At 42.9% G+C, this 23,041-nt stretch overlaps 1 protein-coding gene across 3 annotated transcripts in view; it reads left to right on the top strand.

The window, feature by feature from the left end:
* The window catches only part of ADAM23 (ADAM metallopeptidase domain 23), a 147,976-nt gene that overhangs the window by 28,140 nt on the left and 96,795 nt on the right, over window positions 1-23,041 (top strand). For all 3 annotated transcript variants that reach the window (XM_037043500.1, XM_037043501.1, XM_037043502.1), the window contains exon 3: window positions 7,461-7,537. In XM_037043500.1, the coding sequence (XP_036899395.1) occupies window positions 7,461-7,537 (77 nt within the window). The remainder of the gene's footprint in view (window positions 1-7,460; window positions 7,538-23,041) is intronic.

The following is a 23,041-nucleotide window of genomic DNA, read 5'->3' as shown; positions in this document are numbered from 1 at the left end:
TCAGTGCCAGTTTGTTACTGGGTTAACCAATAATCCTGTCATGCTAGAAGGAAATGGTGATGATGGCATTGTCTCCCACAAACTACCTATTTAAATACATCTTGGGAAGAATATTCAGCAAATTACCTTAATTTGCAAAATCGCCTTCATCTAACGCGTTCAGCAAATTACCTTAATTTGCAAAATCGCCTTCATCTAACATTTGCAGCTGTTCCACTTCTCAGGAAAATGATTCATATTATTTTAAAGACATGACGACTTGAACAAGGTCAAAGCATAATACCTGATGGTAATTAGCAATAAAAATATAAAATTTGAAAATTTTACAGCGGATAAATGCACATTGGATTTTCTAGAAGGTGATCAGCTATATTGGAAAAGAACTCTTAAGGCTGAGCTGGCCGATAAGCTTTCCAAATGTTAATAGAGTTATTTTCTTTTTTCCCTTTCCTCCTTTTTTCCTTTTACTTTACCCCCCAATCCCGTTTCTAAATTATTGAGCTCTTTCTATGTGGCCAACATTTTCCAGAACTTTCTGTTTCATTATTATATAATTTAATCCCCACACCCATCCTGTTGGTAAGCTGCTGTTATATATATTCAATGACCAGGAAACATTGAGGTTTTAGGATTTCTGGCATGAACTTGACATTTTTTTCTCACTGAACTGAAGCAAACACCTCATCTTTCTTCCTTTGATGTGTGACCTTGGACAAAAACATCATTTAACCTCTCTGAGCCCTGGAAAGATTCTTTTAAAAATAAAAGAGTAATAACCATATTTATCCAACTTACCTTCATGGGCTGATATATTATTCTGCATAACTGAGATAGTTAAAACACAAGAAATATAGCGCATTATTATTTTTATCATGTGTCAGTCTTGATCACATTGGTGATTACCAATGTGCAAATTTAGAATAAGAGATTAGAATCAGATTGTAATGAAAAATAGTATACTGATGTTTTCTTTTGGACTTTAAAACTCCTAAGATATATTTATGCACATGAGTTTTTGCATTATACACAAAAAAGACCCTTGATGTTTTTCCAGATCTTTGGCATAGACCCAAATTCGTCATTTACAGAAAGGTCTATGTGAGCTAGAGAAAGTGAGCTAGAGCTAGAGCTATTTTCCTCAAACTTACTCCGGTTTAAACTCGACAGTGTGTTTGCTGTTGGAATGGAACTATTTGGGTCACCGGGTTCTATGCCCCCTGTTTTCGTATGAAGAAGAAAACGTACTGTGCGACCAAGTGGGTGTGGGGCTCTCTGATCCAGCTTCTTGCTTCAGCAGCTCCACCCTTTGAAACCAGGCAGGCTCCTCCTGGGTCTGATTAGCTGGTTCTCTTCCCTCCTGGTTGGTTAATTTCCAAACCTGTCTTCTCTGAAATACCACAAAATGTCCCGAATCTCAAAAGAAGGTGGTGTTTGAGATTCTAGAAACTTCCCCCACTGTGTTTGAAGAAAAAGGAGTAGAAACTCCTGAAGCATCTACTGAAAAATCATGAAGAATTGGGAAAAAACGTAAACAAACAGGTAAAGGGAGGGAGAAATACTTCCTGAGAAGGTTATGGTATATATACACATATACTGGGGCACACGCAATCACAACATATATATTCAATATATTTTAAGTTATACTTTATTGTTTATGCTATTATAGTCATCCTGATTTTTCCCCCTTTCCCCCCTTCTACGCACCCTCCCCACTCCCTCAGGCCATCCCCACACTGTTGCCCATGTCCAGGGGTCATGCATATGTGTTCTTTGGCTAATCCCTTTACCTTTTTTCATCCCTCCTCCCCAGTCCTCCTCCCCTCTGACAGCCATCAGTCTGTTCCATGTTTCTATGCCTCTGATTCTGCTTTTCTCACTAGCTTATTTTGTTCATTAGATTCCATATATAAGTCAGATTATGTGGTATCTGTCTTTTCTGACTGGCTTCTTTCATTTAGCACAATAGTCTTCAGGTCCATCCATGCTGTTGCAAAATGTAAGAGTTCCTTCCTTTTTTACTACTGCATAGTATTCCATTGTATAAACATACCACAGGTTTTTTATCCATTCATCTACTGATGAGCACTTATGCCATTTACAATAGCCAAGATCTATATGTTTGGTATTTTCCTGAACACAGAATAAGCAATATTATTAAAGCAATAAGGGAATTAAAAACAGAAAAAATCACCTATAGTCTCACTAGTAATCAGCTATTTAGTATTTACTTTTTCCACATTTCCTTTCAGTGGGGGAGACAGTTTTATTAATCCTGGCTTCTAACCTTTCAGCATGTTTGCTCTCTCTAGTGCCTCCCTTCCTAGAAGTCCACAGGCCTCTTCTTAGGAGGCGGAGCTTGAAGCATCCCACCGGTGTCTGCGCAGGCCTGCTTGGTAGTCTTCTGGCAGGGCTTCTTGGAGGGCTTCTGCCTGCATTTGAAAGCATTTTCTCTTCTTACCGATATGTCACTCTGGATACATTTCCTCTGTTACTTCATGAGTGTCTCCTCAAGAGCAGGGAACTCCTCCCACATTTTCCTCTGGTTCCCACACCATGTACACTACAGAGCTTACTGAACTAAAATACGTGCTCAGGGGATGTTGTGGTTGAGAATATACCTCAAGTCCGGTTGCTCACTTTCTACTGAATGATGAAATTCAGTCTCATAACATTTTCTGAAATCTGAGAAAGTAAACTTTTCATCCCCCGTGTCCCTGTGTTTAGTTCCAGTCGTATGCCTGCTTCACAGAACTCACAAATCCTTGCCAAGTAGTAAAGAAGACTGATTGGGAACTTGTTACGTGTGAAACATTTTTGCATAAAAATGTATATATCCTGGGAGTGCCTGCTTTTTATTTTTATATGTAGTCATGTTTTTCTCTTGTTTTTATCACCATGTTAATTTAACTATTCTAGAATATAAGTCTCAAGAAAACATAACTGTGTCTGTTCAGCTTATATAATGTACCTTACGCAAAGCTGAACACAATGATTGCTTCATATTGTAGCACTGATTCATAAAATGCAAAACCAGTCTTAGCTGAGGACCCTAACCGTCTCCTAAACTTGTTTAATAAGATACCATTAGGTGCCATCTATTCGAAGGAAAATACAGTAACAAAAGCACGTTGTTAAGATGTGTACATTGTTCTTTCAGTGAAGGAGGTTTGTGTATATAATTGAGTTTAGTTGCTTTTGTTTATAGAGCCCCTGTAATTTCCCTGTGCCAGATTCCGAGTCAAAGGAAAATATCAGAGTGCTTAGGCAACAGCTGTTCTCAGTCCTTCAGGGTGGTAATTCTGAGCCCAGGGCTGTGCTTATTCTTACCGTGAAATGACTCCTTGACAATAAAACTCTGCATTCTTCCCAGTTCTGTTTCAGTGACTGTCCTTGTAAAAACAAGTGTTAATCATCAAGTGTGTCTAACAGGTATCTGGAAAGAGAAAATGACTCATTGTGACCTTATGTGTGTTCATGAACTCATCTCTCAAGTATTCCTGTGGTCTGACTTTGTATTACTGAACACACTTCCAAACCTTGTTGCAGAGTTCCTTCTTTGTAAACGAAAAGCAAGACTCAGGGGAGGCTTTGTATTTCATTGAGTGTCAGTGATGCTGGTCAGTGAGTCAACTCTGCAATGTTTAACGAACCATGTGTTGTGGCCGTATATTATACAATTTTCTGCTCATCTTGGCCATCCTAATTTTTCCATCATTTAGAAGAAGTGGGTTAATAAGAAGTAAAAGCAAATAATATCCAAAAATGTCATTTGTAAAACAACAATGATGAGGACTCATTTTACCTGATTTAAAAACATATTTAAAAGTGACAGTTATCAAAACTGTATAGTATTTTGTTAAAGAAAAAGTGATCAATTGATGTGGAATAACCGAGATTTGAGAAGTTAAAAGCCATTTCAGGATGTGACAGAGTCAACAGCACAGAATAACAAGGAAGAGTAACATTTGTTAGATCTTTATTTTGGTGGAGAGAGGAATCTGGACTCTGCGTACAAATGCAGAACACACAACGATGGAAAGGGGAACAGAATCTAGGGGAAATAACCTATACCACCGAAATGAAATGACTTAAAATGGATACAGGTATATTAGATGAATATACTAATTCCGTTTGATGTTCTTGCAAGGAAAATGAATGCTTGAGGAAATATGAAATCACTTTATAGGGAAATGTGCTGCCTCTTAGCATTAAATTAAAAAATTACAATAGTCGTACTGATAAATGTGATAAAACCAGATTTTTCCCCTTGTGGAGAAATGGGAAGGTCGTCGATAACATTGTTGTTGTTTCCTGTGGGGAGTGATCTGTCAGTAGGTCTGAGTCACAGTGTTGTCATGGATGGTGATGATGGCAGTGATGATAATGGCATGTGCCCGGCACCGTGCTGAGGATATGGGGGGACGTGTGGAGGAAAGCGTGCCACCTTGGCCACAGGCATGTAGATGTACGTGAGCAGCCCTGTCACTGAGTACGTCACACAAAGCCCCGCAGTCTCCCGCCCACTTCTTAGATTGCCTGAGGTTACCTTCAAAAGCCATTTCCCTGCAGGCTACATTCTATTTTTAAACATTAAAAGTTTTCTTCTACATTTATTTTTTACTCAGTTTTTATGAATGTTCCCTGCCCCCTCCTCCATGCCCTGAATGTCTTTTCTTCTCCTGGCAGGTGGATTCTTAAGCGTCTGTTGGAATTTTGTTCAAATCGCATCTTTCAGTGACCCTTAGTCCCTGTGAGCCCTTAGACACAACTCTGAGGCTGGCAGCGTCCCCAGCCTCCCTGGAGCCTGACGCTTCCTTGAGCAAGAGGCCACATCCTAATCATCTGTACATGCAGAGTGGGACTTAATGTGTGTGTGCATGAGTGACTAACAAACACAGTAGAAAATCCCAGTATTCATATTATGTTCTCGCTGCTCCATAAATTCTGTCAAACTGAACCTTGTCACATTGGGACACCGGCTCCCTATAAACTTCCTCAACAACAATCAAACTGTCCAACTCCCAGCAACCCTATGAAGTGGGATAAGCCATCGGTACTAGGCCGTTTGCAGTGGGGTTTTGTTGGCGTGTGCCCTTGTCTCATTGCGTATTTGCTGTAAAATGCGACTCTTGCTGGGTCACTGTCTGACTTTTCTTAGTATTTGTAAAGATGCTCAAGGAGGTACATTTATCAGCACTTTTAGGCTGGGCTCATTAATAAACTCTTCTCTATCATTTAATATTTCTAAGGGAAAATATGTCTATGGGCCTATTTTATTCTCAGGAAGTGAGGTTTTTGGGTTTTTTTTAAAGCTTTGGGGACCCAGAGCTGAAAAATTTCCCCTTGTCGAAACAATTCATCAATATAAAAATACTCATGCACAAATTAATGTTTCAAGACACAGGATCAGTTCAGATTAAAGACGGTGTGTGACCATGTATTAGAGGGAGGGAGGGAGGTTCTTCTGTGGATGATGGAGACCGCACTCCACAAGACAGAAGTGTCTTCCCCATGCAGCTTTCTGGGTGTGGGACACCCAGATGGAGTACGATGGCCCTGTTCTGTGTGGCTGTTGGGGATTTGGCATTGTGTCACCTGGTGTCAGGTGCCTTGTCATTGCTTTGTGTTTAGAATTTAGAATTTGTTCCAAAGTGATACAGATGAACTTGATTTATTGACAATTATGGAGCAACTCTCTTGCCAGCACTTGTGCTTGACAAGAAGTCATGGTTTATAGTATGTTATAGGCTTGGCACCACAGAAGTCTTGACAATAAGCATTTGCTAATTGGAAGTTCATATGTTTGGGGAAGGGCCTTTAGTCCACAACTACTTGCCAGATGCTTGTGATGTGAGCTGTGGAGGCCACACCCAAATGGGAAGCATTCCTGTGGGTGGAGGGAGGGGCAAATAAAGTTTTCCCTGAAGTCCTGAGGATGAAGAGTTTACTTTCATTTAAGCTTTTGAAGAAGAGTTTCCTTGAAGTAATGCCGTGGGCTTGCCCTTGAAGGATGAGTAGGGTTTCAGTTGGGGAGAAGGTGGGAGTGGAAAGAGCCTGCTTGCTGTGCGCATGTGTGGCTTCCCCAATGGTTGTGACACCTCTAGCGTTTTAAGGAAAAAAGCCTGGAGGAAGGATGTTTGTGAGCAAGGGAGGGGGAGAAGGGTGTGAATGTTGCGTCTATCCTTGTCCCTCCCCCCCCCCCGCGCCCCCCCTCCCGCCCCATAGGAGAGCAAAGGAGAGATTCGTATTGGATAATATTTGGACAAAACTTCATTGATTTGTCCTGGGTGGTTGCCCGTTGGCTGGAGTGTTGCCCATGAACCTAGAGGTCATGGAGATAATTCCCAGTCTGGGCACAATGGTGCTGCTCTCTCACATTAATACTTCTCTCTCTCTCTACCTCCCTTCCCCTCCCTCTAAAATCAATAAACGTGTACTTGGGCGATGATAAAAAATCCATTGGTGTGTTAATTTACATTATTCAGAATGATTCTGCAAACTATACAAATCTTTAATGTGTATACATAATACTAATATGTAACATCTAGTACACATTGTTTGTGTGTAGATGAGATATCTTTGTATTTTGAATGAAGGCACAATAGTGATAATGTTTGTAAATGTGTGACTTTCACACACATTTTACCTGATCTTAGCCAGAAGGCTGAGAAGCGGTGGGGTGTACGTGGGTGCCTTTTAAAGGGGGACATAAACTCTCAGTCGCCACAGAGGGCCTGGTTCTAAGTGCTCCTGAAGTTAAAAGGTTGTACTATCCCATTTTACTGTAACATTCTGCTGATACATCATTTAGGGAAAGTTCCAATTCCTGATGAAGAGCAGAGAGCTGACATGATTTTTCACTTAGGTGTGCAGAAAGAATTGGTTAGCTTTGTGCACAAAATAAGCTGAAGCCAAGCTTTAATTAGTCAGACTTTTGCAGAATTCATCATGGTCACTTTGTAAGTCCAGCTGAAGATACTCTTGATTTCCATCATGATGTGTTCATTTTAAAGGACTCTCTGAGTTTCTTGCTGCACAAGTACTCAGGGCTTCCAAGTACAACTGTGACAATGCACCAGACTCCTTTTTAAGAAGAATGAGCCCTGCCTGGTGTGGCTCAGTGGATTGAGCGCTGGCCTGGGAACCAAAAGATGGCGGTTCGATTCCCAGTCAGGACACATGCCTAGGTTGCGGGCCAGGTCCACAGCAGGGTTTGCGTGAGAGACAATCACACATTGCTATTGGTCTCCCTCTCTTTCTTCCTCCTTTCCCTTCTCTCTACAATAAGTGTATAAAATCTTTAATAAAAACAAACAGAAGATTGAATTGTTACATAAGGGTTTGTAAAGAAGTGAGTCAATCCATAAAAAAGTTCTTACTAAATATTCTTGATATTGATATATCAACTTTGAAGGCAGGAAAGTAAGCTAAGGACTTTTTCTGTCTTTTTGGATCCCTAGGCTGTCCATCTGGCCCAGGCAAGCTTCCAGATTGAAGCTTTTGGCTCCAGATTTATTCTTGACCTCACACTGAACAAGTGAGTATTTCATCATAATCCTGTTAAGCAAGTGTAATAAAACTTCACTTCATGAGAAGGATTTAGTCAAAATAATGTCTGTTGTTGAAGTTGATTTTGTGCTATATAGCACCTAAAGAAAAGCATTCAAGTCTGAAGTTCATGGTTTTTTCGAAAAAACAAACAAACATTTGACTTGTGAAATATCTCAAATATAGTACTTGGATATTATGATTTCAGTGAAATAAATATTTGAAGTAATATTTATAGTTAATTAAATGTTAACTGAAAAATCATTACTATCTTGTATGTAGGAGGCAGGATAAATGACCAACTCCAATATGATTTGACTTCAGTCTCGAAATGTCTCCCCTTTCCCTTGCTTTAGGCAGTTCTCATACTGTATCGCAATTCTAAATGAAGAAAGAAAATGATGGCCTGTAAATATTTTGAGAAGGTTCTTTGCTGTGCTGTCATGTAGGTCTCTTAGAAACTTCGGCCCTGATACAAATCTGCCTGACTTTTCTCGGAACATGTGTTTATGCTGATATTCAAATGCAGTTTTAGTCTATTGTGCAGTTTTAGTCTATTTAGCCTTTTAGCTTGCATTTACCCATTGTACAGATGGGTACCCATCTATTTACCCGTCTGTACCCATTGTACAGATGCCTTTGTATAAAGCATGGGCAAGAGCTGATGGTAAAAGCCGGGCTCGTCAACCTCTCATGGAGTTAGCAGTGAGCTTTATTTGGTGAAAGGGATTTCCTGTGTGGTTTTCTTTAGTTCAAGAGGCTTTCATCAGTGTTTTAAACTCTCATCAGCATTTTGACCAGGACTTCATCTTTGCCAGAAAAATACCAGGTAGTGCCATCAGACACTATAATGTAGATGACCGCAATCAATAATCTGAGAAATCGTGAAGGGTTCTAAAGAAGAACTATTAAATTTCTCATGTGCCAAATTCTGTGAACTCTGCAGGAAAAAAATGCAGAGTCAGCTTGGGTGCTCCTTGCTCAAGTGTTATTGCAGCTTTAAGTCGGAATGAATCAGCAGAACTCAGAACTCCCTTTGTGAGAGGTACTGCAGGTTTTTCTTTCTGAGTCTGCTGAATGTTGGTTGAGTTCCTTTTCACCAGGCTGTGTCAGCACTGTGCCCGTCTATGAGATTTGTCTTGCCAAATCTTAGACTGTGTTCAGAAGTTAGATATGGCTAAATTTAGTGTTTAGGTCCTCTATCCCTTTCACTCTTACTGCAGTGGAGACTGTCATTCCAGACTGCAGTGTCCAACATTGCTATGTGTTGGTTGAGGCTGATGGCCACAGCAGAGCCTCCCAAACAAATGACTGAGAAAGGGTGATGTGGGATGTCCAGGGTAGTTAGAAGTCTGGAAACACATCAGAAAGTTATTTACTACTAATACTTAATGTGCAAAGGAATCACCTTAAGCACCTGCTGTGAGCAGTCCTTGCCTTTAGGAGCTTATAGTTTAGTCAGGGGAGGCCATCAGATTAATATGTAATTTTTAATGAGTGAAATTTGTTGTGTTAGAGATAAACATGCACCGAATAGAGGCAGCTCTCCAGGCTGGGGGAGTATGAAAAGGCATCTTGGAAAGATGGTGCTTGAGATAAATCTTACAGGACAAGTGTCTGTGAGGAAGGGAAGTCTTGGGGATGGGTGAGGGGGGAGCAGAGAAAGAGAGGGAGTGAGGATGAATGAATATAGAGAATTATGTTCTTGAGGAGACAGTGCGTGCCAAGAAGGCAGGGCCATGTGGCTTTTGCTGAACTTCATGGTAAATTATAAGGTTGAGACAGACGGAGATGAGTCAGCAGAGGTAGGCCCAGAGACAGCTCAGGTTCTGGAAGATCTTGTGTATCATGCTCAAGTGCTTGCCCATTATTTCCTAGACTATGAAAAATGGAGTAAGGGGAATAAACAGAAGTTCAATTCTCAGGAAGTGTAGAGAGGCACAGAGAGGAAATGCTTTCAAGAAATCTTCAGGTGATAAAAACCGTTAAGTTTACTTGGATGTGGATGGCAAGGCAGAAGGGAGAGTTAAAGTTAATAAAAGATGCCTTGGTTGGATAGCTGGTTGGGAGGTGGGATCCAGCTCACATGGGTAGCACAGGGAACAAAGAGGTTAAATGGTGAAAATAAAAGGATGTGAAATCAGGACATAATTGATTTGTGGGGTTTGGGGACACCCGTGTCTGGGAGTTGGGTGTCTCTAACAGTCTGGAGCTCAAGAAGACCTGGGGGCTGGAGAGAACAGAGTTGAGAGTCATTTCCATGTAAGTGTTAATGGCAAACATGGATGTGAGAGATTGTCCAGGGAGGGTGGATAGAATAAGGAGAACGTAAGCTGGGAAGATAGCTATGTGTTGAGGAGAGGAAGAGGAGCCCACGAAGCGACAGAGGATGAGCGGGATCTACAGCATCACCCGCAGTAGAATGATCTAGGGAGATAAGGAGTGAAGACTTCCCTTTGGTTTTGCCAATGAAGACCAGACCAGTCACCGCTGGTCTGAAGGCAGCAGTTTCAGTGGAGCTGTGGGGGCAGAAGCCAGGTGACAGTGGGCTGGGAGTCAGCGAGAGGAGGTGATGTGCAGACAGCGGGTGCTGATCGGGGAGGTTTGAGAAGGAGAGGGAACCAGAGTAGTGGCTAGAGGAGGGCCCCGGGGTCGAGGGAGGGGCCTTGTAGGGATAACAGCGCAAGATGATAGGCTGAGAGATGGAGCTGAGAAGAGTGAGAGGTAAAGATACAGAAGAGAGAGGAGATAATTTATGGGGCAAGATCCGGGTGAAGACAGAAGGGAGTGAGATCAGGCAGAATTTATTGGTAGTTCTGAACCAGAAGAGACAAGTTGTGTGAAGATATTATTGCGTGTGCAGGTAAAGATTACTTTGCAGGTGAAAGGGTGCATTTCAGGAAATGCATCTCAGAGGATTTTCTTCTGCTTGGAAATGGCATTATCTGCCAAAGGGATTGGGATGGAGAGGGAAGGTGTGTTCGGGCTTGAGGAAAGTCACGAAAGTTTAGGTTAATTGCTGAGAGGAATGGGTGGGGAAGCTCACCAAGGTCATGCTAAATTTATGAGCAGCCTTCATTAGGAATCACATGTTATGCATTAGTCTGGCATCATTATTCCCAATGGTAGACTTTTAAAATGTATTTATTATTATTTATTCCTGCAGTGTATGAGGGAAGGCGGGGAAATTGTAGCATGGATCAGAGTTCAGTGGAAAACAGTGGAGGCGGACCTCTCTGAATGCTGGTGAATAAGTTGGGTAGATAAATATCAGGATGCAGTCTGGGTAAGAGAGGAGATGAGGTCAGGAGGAGGCTGATAGACTGGGAGAAAGTGGAGGCCTTGCAGGGAAAAGTGCGTGTAGTGGGAGGGAGGCCGTGGGCGCTCTCATCACGCAACATTCCGAGCCATCTGCAGACAACGGGAGTGTGTGATGATGGCCTGGAGCCAGGGGAACTGTACTTTGTAAGCATACATGACACGAGTTGGCCAGCATGGGTCTCTACTTTAAATAACTTTCAATGGCTGGGATTAACTGAAAGGTCTGATCCACGTTAGAATAATCTTAATGAGTCAAGAGAATTTTAAATCAGTCACAGAGGAACCAAAAGAGCTTCTGAGGAAAGAGAAACCTCATTCCCATTATAGGGTGGCCATTGCCACACTATTTATAACAATTTAAAATTGTTAGAGAAGGGAAAAGGCAAAATGTATATATATAATAAGTATATGGGCTCAGTGGAGGAGTGAAAGCAGAAAGACGTTAACACCAACTAATCGAAGGGGTGGCCATAGAGTCTAGATGGTTAATGACCCGACCAGGCCTGGATCGCCAGCTTGTGAAGATTACTCTGACGTGGATTCCCCGGAGAGGAGCCTTTTTGAGTCTGTGCCGTCCTGGATTGAACGGGTGAGCCCTTGGCTCGCTGAGGCATCTCCTGGCGGAGGTGTGTCTTTTATGTATTTGTTCAGCAAGTGTCGAGTGAACATCTGCTGTATGCCAATGATCGCTGATGCTGCTGGGAATAAAACCGACAGGTCCCTGCCTCCCGGATGGAGCTTCATTCCAGGGGAGAAGGCAGACGGGGAGCCACTAAATAAAGACGAGTGCGTTGAAGGACACAGAACTCGGCTGTGTGATGGAGAGGGACTGTAGGTGGGAGTGGCCAGGGTTGTTGAGGTGTCACAGAAGCCAGAAGGTGTGCCTGCAGAGGGACATTGAGCTGAAACCTGATTTTCGAAGATGAGCCACCCCAGGAGGGTGGGAGGCTGAGGATCCCTCACAGCTAGGGCAGCAAGACAGCTGGTGTTGAGGAGAGCGTGGAATGTTCAAGAAGGACAGAGGCAGGTGTGACTGCAGTGCAGTGGGGGGGGGGGGAGCGGGGGGGAGACTGAGGAGGCGAGATCAGAGAGGAACAGTATAGCCAGAGCCTTGCCCACAGTGGGGCGTTTGGGTGGGAAGACACGGGAGGGTGGGGAGCACAGACGCTCACCGCAGATTTACATTTTATTTGGCTCCAAACATCCTAATTATGGCCTCAGAGGATTTTTGCTCGTATTCCTTTCAGGATGCCCTCCTTTTACATTTTGTTTTGTTTTTCCTCTAGAATAACTCTTGTTCCCAGTTACAGAAGGTTGAAAAGGATTAGTAGGTGAATAATTCTTGATGTGTATCGATCCTTTGAAGTGCCTGGCGGGCGGGGGTGGGGCTCTGAGGATTTTCTTCCCCACATGTGTCATTGGAATTATGCCAAAGCCTGTAATTAAGTTTGCTTGTGTCTCTCAGCATGTGTTCATTGGGAATAACCGTGATCAGAGCTATGTAATAGTTGAAAGCTCAGGTTCTAGTGTCAGACCTAAGTTTGAACCTGGGGCTGCCATTTACTAATTGTGTGAACTTGGGCGGTTTCTCAACTTCTTTCTTAATAACAGCATGAGATATAATTCACATACCCTAAAATTCCTATCGTCTATGCATTATGTGTGGGTATAATGATTACATACCATGGGGTATAATAATCCTGTGTAATGTGCACGTGGCAAAAGACAGTAATTCCAGAACATTTATGTCGCCCCGGAAAGAAAACTTGAACCTCCCTGTAGCTGTCACTGCCCACTCCCCTCTGCCCCACGCCTCTGGTAACTGCTCATCTGCTTTTTTGTCTTTAAGAATTTGCCTATTCCAGACATTTTATCTAAATGGGTTTATACAACTTGTGTTCTTTTATGACTGATTTCTTTTACTAGCGTAAGGTTTTCGAGGTTCACCTGTGTTGTAGTTGAGTAGTATGCCATCGTATGGATATACAGGGTGGAACAAAAGTAGATTTACCGTTGTTCATATGGAAAATAATACAATCATTAATAAATAATAATATAAGAATAAACTCTGTATTTCATGTGCTCACAGCTGTAAACCTACTTTTGCCCCACCCTGCATTCTTCTTAAACTTTAGTTTTCTTCCTAGCTGTAGGTTGTTGTAAGGATTAAATGAGATAATATGTGGTGTTTATGCATCTTCTAATTGGAAGGACATGTTTAATGCTGTGGACTGAATGTGTCCTAAAATTCCTGTGTTGAAACTTTAACCCCCAACATAACTGTATTTGGAGATAAAGCCAACAAGGAGGTAATGAAGGTTCAGCGAGGTCATGGGGCAGAGCCATAATCTGCTAGGATTAGTGTTGTTAGAAGAGGCACCAGGGAGCTTGGTGCCCCCTGGTGCCCCCTGGCTCTGCCATGTGAGAACACAGCAAGAAGGCAGGTGTCTGCAAGCCAGGAAGAGGGTCCTCACCAGGGATTGAATCAGCCAGCATCTTGTTCTCCGATCCAGCCTCCAGCAGTATGAAAAGTACATTTCTCTTGTTGAAGCCACACAGCCTATGATATTTTTTTAGGGCAGCAGGAGCTGATGAATACATTCAACAAATATTGGTATTTATGATTCATTATTGTTACCATAGCAAGGCCGCCCGCCACTGGGCTGGGTGTTGGGGGATTCGGCATTGGGAAGTCTCACCTCATGGAGCTCATGATCTAAGAAAAGCCACATAGTGAGTTTGCTTTGGTTTTAGTCAGTGTTTTTCTGGTTTTTTTTCTTTTTGTAAATGAGAAGAACGTAGTGTACTATGTGATCTTTCCCCTACTGAAAGTGGACTGAAGAAAAAATTAGAGACACTTTGACAGGCCTGCGGCAGAGGTGCATGAGCACTGAGAGTTTAGTGAAAGACACAGAACACATTTGTAACACTTCTGGTGCTCCTCCACTTGTCCTACAAGCTCTGTACTAGACGTCCGTTAAAGAACTCACTGAATATTTGGCTCTTTAACTCTGCAGGCCGTCTGGCTGTATCTGACATGATTGCTCAGGCCTTCAGCGTGCTCTCCTGTTTGCTGTGAAATGAATCCTTGTAATTCGTCTGGCTTCTGCCTGGTGCGGAGGGGAGGCGGACTAGGGATGCATCAGATGTGAAGCCTCCGGTGGTAAAGCATCAGCGTGCTCCTAGGAGAGCAGCACTCCAGTGAGAGAATGCAGGGGTCTTACAAGCCTCTCCTGGGCGTTTGTCTTGAACAGTGTACGGGAGAGCACTGTACAGTGTTGGGTGAAATCAAGGCAAGGCATTGGTAGTGGATGGCGATAGCCTAAAACTGAAGCGTGGACGAGAAACCCAGAGAGGAGGGGCTTTGCTTCGTCGGGGACCGAGTGGAGAGAAGCAATTCTGACGTTGGATGAGGAACTTATCTGAAATGCTTAAAGTTGTATCATTATTATTGTGGAGCCTGTGCCAAGCTGAAATAATCGAGCATGTGTAGTTATCAGGTGTACATGGTCTGCATTCCACAGTGTGAGCAGCGGTTCTGTCATGAGTGGGCTGCTCTGGGAGAAATGCAGAGAAGGTTTTGGGTGAACAAGTGTGTCTTTGGAGGGTGCTCTTCTCTATCTGTCCTTTTCCCTGAGATGAGAGGGTAATGGCTGAGGAATAATGCCCAAGCAGCCCCTTGGAGAAGGGAGGCACCCCTGGTGATGCGTGACCATATCACGAGATACTCTCTCCCCCTCTCCTTGCATTCTCATCTCACCACCCCGGAGAAGAGGACTCCTGGGAACCTTTCTGCTTTCTTAGGGAAATTCTAGTGAATGACTCCCACCCTTTTCCATACCATTGCTTGTTCCTCTGAAGGGAGAGGAATCAGAATGCTCACTTGTATCTAAAATGATAGAATTAGGCCTTGGTGGCTTCTCACATTATATATCTGCTCCTGGGTGAGGTGGGAATCCCTTGGTGCCCCTAGAGTCTCCTCAGCAATCTGAACAAATCAGGTACGCGCTGCTGTCATTCTAGCCCTTCTGCTTGCTGCCGGGCAGTGCGGCTGAATGAGTCCACCTTCGCGGGCTCCCCGGAAGGCCTCTTTAGTCCAAGGTGCCAGCCTCCTTCTCCAGCCTTACTTGCTGGGAAAGTTGTACTGGGTGGCTAACCCTTATCCTACTCAGCTCCATCATTTTGTGTCCACACTGTTTTGTCTAGAACAGAGAGGGACGACTGGCATCTTGACAAATATTACACCTTCTGTGGCCTCGGACAGACCCGTGGGGAGACACTGCTCACCCTGGGTCATACCTAGATTTGGCTTTGGTGCACGTATGTGGCTGGTGGAGCCTGACGGTGGGCTGCCAGGAATCTCAGAAAAGGAAAATTGGTGGAGCATCCCCAGTTCAGGGAAGCACACAGACCTCAAATACAAAGCTCTTCTATGCAGAGATGTGTGTACTGACCTGCAGTGATGTTTCCTTTCCCCCAGGGATGGTGTTCAAGGTGTGTACTGTGGCATGTGTGCAGGAAAAGGTAGGGTAGTGCAGAGTGCAGGTGATTGGAGCCGTCCGACGGCTTCACCTGGAAAGGACGACCTTAAAGAAGTGTTAAGTAAGGAGAGAGGCGGGATAAAAGAGCTTGTAGTAATGCATCCAGTAAGGTAGTTCTGGATTTCGAAAGGGATCTTTGTCCTGATTTTTTGGGGATCAGGGTGTTTGATTTAAGATGAATACTAATTAAGAAAACGCTGATTTAAAGAAATACACTTACAGTAATTTGCTCATTAAATGCAGTTCACGCAGTGCTTTGGAAAGAAGAAAAGAGCCACATTGCTGTAGTTTTGGTTAGGATAAATAAAGAAGCTGATTTTCCATGCTGATTAGCATGATTAATTCAGTCTTGACTCAGTCAACAAGCGTGTACTGAGTGTCCAGTGAACGTCAGATATTGTGCTGAGCAACCCAGGGAATTTGGAGCTGCGTAAAAGGGTCCCTCCCCTCCAGGAGCCCTCAGTAGAGTGATGGGATGAAAACATATGCAAACAGAAATAAAACGTGATAGGAAGTGACTTTGGAGGCCTTGGTGCTGAGGGAAGCTTTCATGGGTAAGGTGGGATTTGAAGTTCCTTTTTGAGGATGCTGTCGTGGTTCTGATACCCCTGGTAGCAGATCCTGTGGCAAGGAGTCTAGGAAACACCTGTAGGGAGTGGGGAAGTGGGATGTGGAAGAGGAGGGAACTGAAAAGGCGAGTGTTCCCATGTGCCCAGCTGGGGCTCAGCCCACTGAGAGCCTCTGGGAGTCTGTGGGTTCCTTCTGTGGAACATGCCAGAATGTTTTTCAAATGAGGGGCCAAAAAGATGGAAATTTGTCCACCAACTGCCAGTCTGTTGCTGGTAGAGGGCTGCTTCTCAGAGAAGTAATTCTTCCATACCTCCCCTGTGCTGCCCCCTGGGTAGAACAGAGGCCCTGAGGCCAGCAGCCTGGGGATCATTGCAGTGTGCTGCCTTGGGTGTACGGAGGTGAGTGCCCAGGGCATGTGGGCAGGGCATGCCAGAGTTTGCCTCCGATGCTGTCTGTTTGGGAAGATGTGGCAGGGAGAGAGGAAATGGCAAAGCAGAGAAGAGGGGGCAGGAGGTGACCGCTTCACTGAAATCAGCCTGAACATTCAAGCAGCAACTAGAAGGCAAAACTGCCCGTTGCGTGTTTCGCCAGATTCGAAGAGGGAATTTCAGTCTCACTCCGCTGAATGTTATTTCAGCTCTGCAAATTTGGAGATTGAAACTTAAATTTGGTCTGGAGGAAGGAACATGTGGAGAAGAAACAGCCCTGCTGCCTTTTGTGAGTGACTAGGGCCAGCAGTTGGGGTCTGTGGCTGGAGATGAGTGGGAAGTGCCCCCAGCCCGGCACTGCGCATCGCTGTCCACTGTCTTGGCTCCTGAGTTTGTGTGACTCCTGAACTGAGACTGGCTGGCTGTGCGTGTCACTACTGCCCCCGCGCTTCTCCCTCACTGTCTGCCTCCTATCAGTTCTGCCGCAGAAATTCCTGTTACACACCCAGCCAGAGAAGCAGGGAAAGTGCTGTCCTTTCTGAGCCCAGGCTTCACTCTCCGTCTGGCTGCTGCGGCTGCCAGCTAGGGCAGGCTCTCTGGGTTTCAGTCCAGAGGAGTTAGGGATGATGTGTGACGTTGCTCTCCATGGCAAGATCCTGTGTCTTTAAGACGCTGCTAACTCACAGCCTCAATGCTTTATTTCCTAATTTCAGGGATCTGTGTAAGGAAAGCTGTCTAGTACAATAATAGTGAGGGTGATAGGCCATGTGCTAAGTAAGCCCTTTACCCACGTTCTTCGATTTGAGTTCCTTAAATAACCTCTGAGGAGGATGGGGTAATCTCTGTTTACAGCTGAGTAACCTAAGGCCTGGGGAGAGTCAATCACGTGCGGGGCTTCAGCGTGGGCTGTCCATCTGGAGTCTTCTTATGTGGCTGCTTTGATCACAGCTTTGGGTAGCAACTTACAAGTGAGCCGGGAATAATTCTAATGATTGCTTATCTGCTCAGATTAAGGGAGAAAAGGAGAATCGAACAATTTTATTCCATTTTTAATAGTATAAAGAAAATAAGGCCCCAACAGGATTTTGAAAAATACTGTTTTTTTGAGCAGACCATCTGTTATGTGTTGTGCCCCCCCACCCACTCCCCCCCCCTCCGCCACCGAATTCCTGTGTCAAGGTCCTAACACCCGGTACCTCAGAGAGTAGCTATATTCGGAAATAAGGATTTTAAGGAGGCGATTCAGTTAAAATGAAGTCTTTGGGGTGTGTCCTAATCCAATATGACTGGTGTCCTTACAAGAGTAGAAAATTTGGACACAGACGTGTGTGCACAGAGGAAATGCCACGTGAGAACACAGAGACGTGGCCAACTGCAGGCCAAAGAGAGAGGCCTCAGAAAGAAACGAACCCCGCCCACACCTTGATCTGGGATTTCTAGCCTCTGCAACTGGGAGGAAGTGAGTTTCTGTTGTCTAAGCCACCAGTGGTACTTAGTTAAGGCAGCCCTAGCAAATTTATACGCATCCTAATTTTCATTTATTTGCTTCCTTATTGCCATGAGACATTTAGCATTACGCTGCTCTGTGGCAGTGGGTAAATCTGTTTGTCTCCCATAATTAACACTAGTGCATTTTATGGTCTTTTTACCTTCGTGTACTTCAGGAAGAGTGGAACTATTTTCATAGTTTCGGTATTATCTGTGATAACAAGGAATCTTAAGACGCAAAGATCCCCCAAATTGCCATAAATGCTGATTGCCGCTGTGACGTGCAATGTGATGTAGATGAACATTGCTTTTTATTTTTCCTGCAGGTCCAGTAGTTAGTGGTCTATGGTTTCCTGTGCTCTCAGGGATGAGTCACTGTGTGGGGTTTCACCTCGTAAGGCATCCTTTCCTGTCTAATTCTAAACGTTTGGATGCTTTCTCTCTGATCCAGTGTGTACCTATCAGATCCCCCTTGGACATTTCTGGTTAAAGAGTTAACCTTCTATTGACTGCTTTGGGCGTTGTCATTATCATTTGCTTTAGATGATGGCCCATCTTATTCTGGGTAGATCAGGTTGAGAAACTCTTGAAAAAAATTCTAATAAATTAAGGATTTCCTAAGTAGATTCTAGTTCTATTTTTTAAAGCATGGTGTATCTGACCTACTTTCAAAGTGTTTTGCAAGTGACCTTCATAATTCTAAAACAAAAAACAATGATATATAATTATATAATTATAGAACAGTAATAGCAGAAGCAGTAAAAATAAAATCACGTTTAAACCATTGGTATTTATGCATTGAGTCTTGATTCCCATAGGTAGACAGGACCTAATATAACTCTTCGGTAGCCAAGGGCAGTGGGTGTTTGCCTTCCTTACCTCCATGCCCTCTTGCCTGTTTGTTAATAATTGTTATGGATGAATGGGACCCAGAGAGATTAAACACCAGGCCAGGGAAATCAGGAGGGCCCTTAGACCTGGGTTTAGACTCTCTAAGTTTCACGAGATGAGAAGACTGTGGTTGCCCAGAAAGGGGGAATCTGTGGCTATGGACTATAGTACCAGGAAGAAAGAACTACAGCATCTAAGAGTTTCTAGTGAAGTCAAAGCTTTCTAGTTGTCAATGGGATCACAATGCACTGTTTAGTTAATTTAGGATATAAAAAATAGTCTAATTCACATATCTAGTGGATTAAAAGACTATTTCTTGGCCGGTGGGTTAAATAACGACCCTTTTCAGAATGTAGGCAAACAAAACTTGAACTTGATTCATTCTTCAAAACTCTCGGTCTTTTGAAGACAAACGAATGTATAAAAATTGCAGCAGAAATTTACCGTGGTATAGGATTTGGTGTTACTAGGCATCTAGTACTTACTGAATTGATAGCAGTTAATTAAATTTAGATTTTATTTTTCTGATGGTTAAGTGAGAAAGGCAACATACTGTGGTGTATATAATTCCCATTACCTAATAAAAGTTTATCTGTCTGCCTAGAGATGTAAATGTTTTCCTGTCCATGAGAAATTTATCTCTTTAGTTTGATGTAGCAGGGCATTCGGTAGCATGGTTAATGTCTGCAACCATGGTTTTGTGAATGACCCAGAAATGTTACTTAAATGGACTTCTCATATTGACCTTCTGTGAAAGCCAAGTGCATAAAGTTCTTTCTAACCCCAGTGGATTGATCGACAGATTTCCATTGATTGAAGCCTTTAGTGAACCATTCCAGGCACTTTTTTATTTCAGAAACGCTTATTGAGACCTGCTAAGTGCCAGACACTCTTGAAGCTGCCAGAGAGAAATGCTTTCCTCATGAAGCTTGTAGAACAAGGGAGGAGAAAGACAGGCCTGGGGGCATTTAAATCATAGTGTGAGAAGCGTGTGGTGGGCTCTGAACCCTCATGGGAAGGTGGGAGTGGATAGGGAGCTAAATGTTTATGGAGCTCAGTGTCTGAGCTCGGACCTAAAGCTTAAGATTTGGCCAAAGGTTTGAGTGTTACACTGAAGGTAAGCAAGAGATGTGAGGCATGGAGTGATGGAAAATGCAAGCTTGGAGAAATTAATAAAACTGCACAGCTAGTAAGTGACAGAGCTGGATCAGAACTCAGGATTGTTCCCTGTTAATGCCTTTGCGAGTTGAGACACTTTTCAGTGATAAAGTAATTCCACTGAACTTATGTTTGGAAAGCTCTACAAATATGGATCTTAGAGAAATAAGTTTTATATCATTTGCCTTTTTAATATTTTGCTAAACTTTCAGTACTCCTATTCCTTGCATAAATCTAGCCCAAACAATGACGCATTAAATTCTGCTGCTAATAGGAACTGTGCTATTTCTAGAATCATTTTTGATGATTTATAGATAAGACTCATAGAGTCATTTCCCCTAATTAAAAAAATTAATTATAATATTAGAATCTTAACTATTTTTACTGCGATGTATTAATGAAAGTCCTCTCCTTAAGTAATTAGTTCTAATTTATCTTCCGTGATATCCATATCCTTTAGTATTTCACCTGTGTTTAAAAAACAAAACAGTCTACACAGGCTGTTCCAGAAGACCATTTTTACTGAAAGTTTTCGGTTCCTCATTGCAATGAAAATAATTTTAAAATTAAAAATATATTTATCTTACTTACAGGAATATTTTTCAAATAAGAGGCTAAAAGTCTCTAACACAATGTACAATGTACACTTCATTGCTTCTGCTTTTTTTTTTTTTGCCTAAATGTCTTCATGTATGTAATAAATAACAGATTAAACTATGGGACAAGAAGGATCGCACAGCATAAGGACAAGACTATGTCTCTTATAAATCCCTAGAATTTCTTAGACACTTAACTGCATCTGAGGCTCTTGTTACTGTTGGTATTTATTCATTAAGCACTGATGAACTGGTACCCTAAGGAGATGCTTTGCTCTTTAAAGCTATTCAGACAATGGTAAAGGGTTTCTTTATGTGACTAGCGGCCCTTTCCCATCCTTCCTTCCTTCATCCTCCAGACTATGCTAAATTATTGGGAAACAAAGAATGAGATGTGGTCTCCCTCTCTTTTTAAAAAAATATTTATTTTTAGAGAGAGGGAAAGGGAGGGAGAAAGAGAGGGAGGAAGAAACACTCATGTGTGAGAGAAACATGAGTTGGTTACCTCTCACATGTCCCCAGCTGGGGACCTGGCCGGCAACCCAGGCATGTGCATTGACTAAAATCAAACCAGGGTCCTTTTGGATCCAGGCTGGTGCTCAATCCACCAAGTCACTCCAGCCAAGGGGAGGTGTAGTCCTTTTTAAGGAGCCCACAATTTAGTGTGGGATCAGGGAAAGCTACGCAGAGGAGGGGATGGTTGAGCTGTATTTTGAAGGGTTAATAATTTTAGGATGAATTACTTTTAATACTTTTAGATGGGGTTGGGGAAACAATAACTCTTGAGCACTCATTTATTTTTACTGATGAGTCGACGTCTCATACAGAATACTCACTGGCTGTAGATGAGTGATGGTTGTTGATGCAGGGTAGTTATTTTGCATTGATTTTCTCACTGATAACTAATAACTCGGAGTCATTTTATGAGCTGAAAAGTGAAGTGCTGGTTTCTCTGAAGTTAAAAATGAATATGTACCCTTTTTCCTTTGGAAGGTCTAGTTAATTCTCTTTCTACAAAATCATTAGTGTCCTCGCCACTGAATGTGTTAACATAGAGGGACAGCGGTGTGTGCTCTCAGAAGTCAATAATACGTCTACCTTTCCATCCAGCTTTGAATACCTCGGTTCTTTTGTGCTTTTTGATTTGGTGAACTATAGAAAAATGAGCGAACTGAAAGACACTGTTAAGTACCCTTTTTCATAAAAGCAGTTCGAGGCAAGGTTTCCGAGTCTGTAGATTCAGAGAACAGTAAAGCTATTCCTGTTCCCAGTCCCATCAACAAAACATCCATTCCTGCATTTTCTTATTTGGATGTCATAGGGCTCCTCAAGATAGGCTGTTTGGAGGTACTTTCGGTAATTAAAATATTACGTGACTTGTTTGAAAAATTATGTCTTTCTGTTGTGTGTGGAGGGAATTCTTCCTTCTCCCTGTAAGAGCCAGTATGAAAGACTTGCTCGATACCTCGATCGGATTCTAATGTCACTGTCGAGTGGTCTCGTAGCGCCCCCCTCACTGTCCGGTAACAAAGCTGTGTCAGAAGCCAAAAGAAAACCAGTCTTTTTGGCTCTTTCTTTGAAGCCCGCTTCCAGCTAAGTAATAATTAAATTACATGGCTCTCAAAGTATAAAACCCACACATCCTTTGGTGGAACTCAGCGTGTGTGTGGCATAGGTGTGTGGATGGTTATCCGGGACAGTCGATGATATTACCACATTTGTGAAAAATGGTCTTGAAGAAGGAGAGGAAACCTTTAATGTGACTGACTTCTCTCTCCACCCCAGCAGTGGATGATAGACTCTGGAATCAAATCAGAATGTTTCTCTCAGTCTAGTTTGATGAACAAATGGCCCTATAGTAGTGCTTTTGTCGGAGCAGCACTGAGGTCCCTGTCCTGTCCTTTGGGTGAAAGCCAGAGGGTCCATCTTGTTTTTTCTCTACTTTTAGCATCCAGGGAAGTCCGAGAGCCTGAGAGGGTGGGTCTGCGCTAGGTCTCTCGTCTCGGCCTGCGCCCCAACCCGTGCGGGCAGTTCACGATGAGCTGGGGAACACATTCCTGATGCACTTTCCCTTCTGTCACCTTCCACTGTTGATTTAGGTCTTTGAATGTAACAACTTTGCGCATTTTAATTTTTTTTGAATAAAGGGTGTTTTCTTACTATTTGAGGAAAGCATGATCCAGATTGTATTGGAGAGTTGGATCCAATCACAGATTACTCTGGTGTTTTTCTGAGTTACGAGTCAAGGTATCGATTTCTTTCGTAAAACACTTGATTCTTGTGTTTTAAGGAGGCTGTGTTAGGTGAGCTTCCCACCTTCCTTAACTTGGTTAAAGTATGTAACTTTTGAATCTCCACTTTGAATTTGGAAGAGTTTATAAAGGCTTCTGATTTGATTAAGAGAGCTTTATTTTTTTTAAGCTTTTTAAAACTTATTTATCTTTAAAGGGGAAGGGAAAGAGAGAAGGAGAGAAATATCAGTGTATGGTTGTCTCTGGTG

This window comes from Sturnira hondurensis, unplaced genomic scaffold (genome assembly GCF_014824575.4).
Source record: "Sturnira hondurensis isolate 20B ecotype Veracruz unplaced genomic scaffold, ASM1482457v3 Scaffold0004136, whole genome shotgun sequence".
NCBI lineage: Eukaryota > Metazoa > Chordata > Mammalia > Chiroptera > Phyllostomidae > Sturnira > Sturnira hondurensis.
The sequence above is the reverse complement of the archived record's forward strand: the minus strand, read 5'-3'. Positions and strand labels throughout refer to the sequence as shown.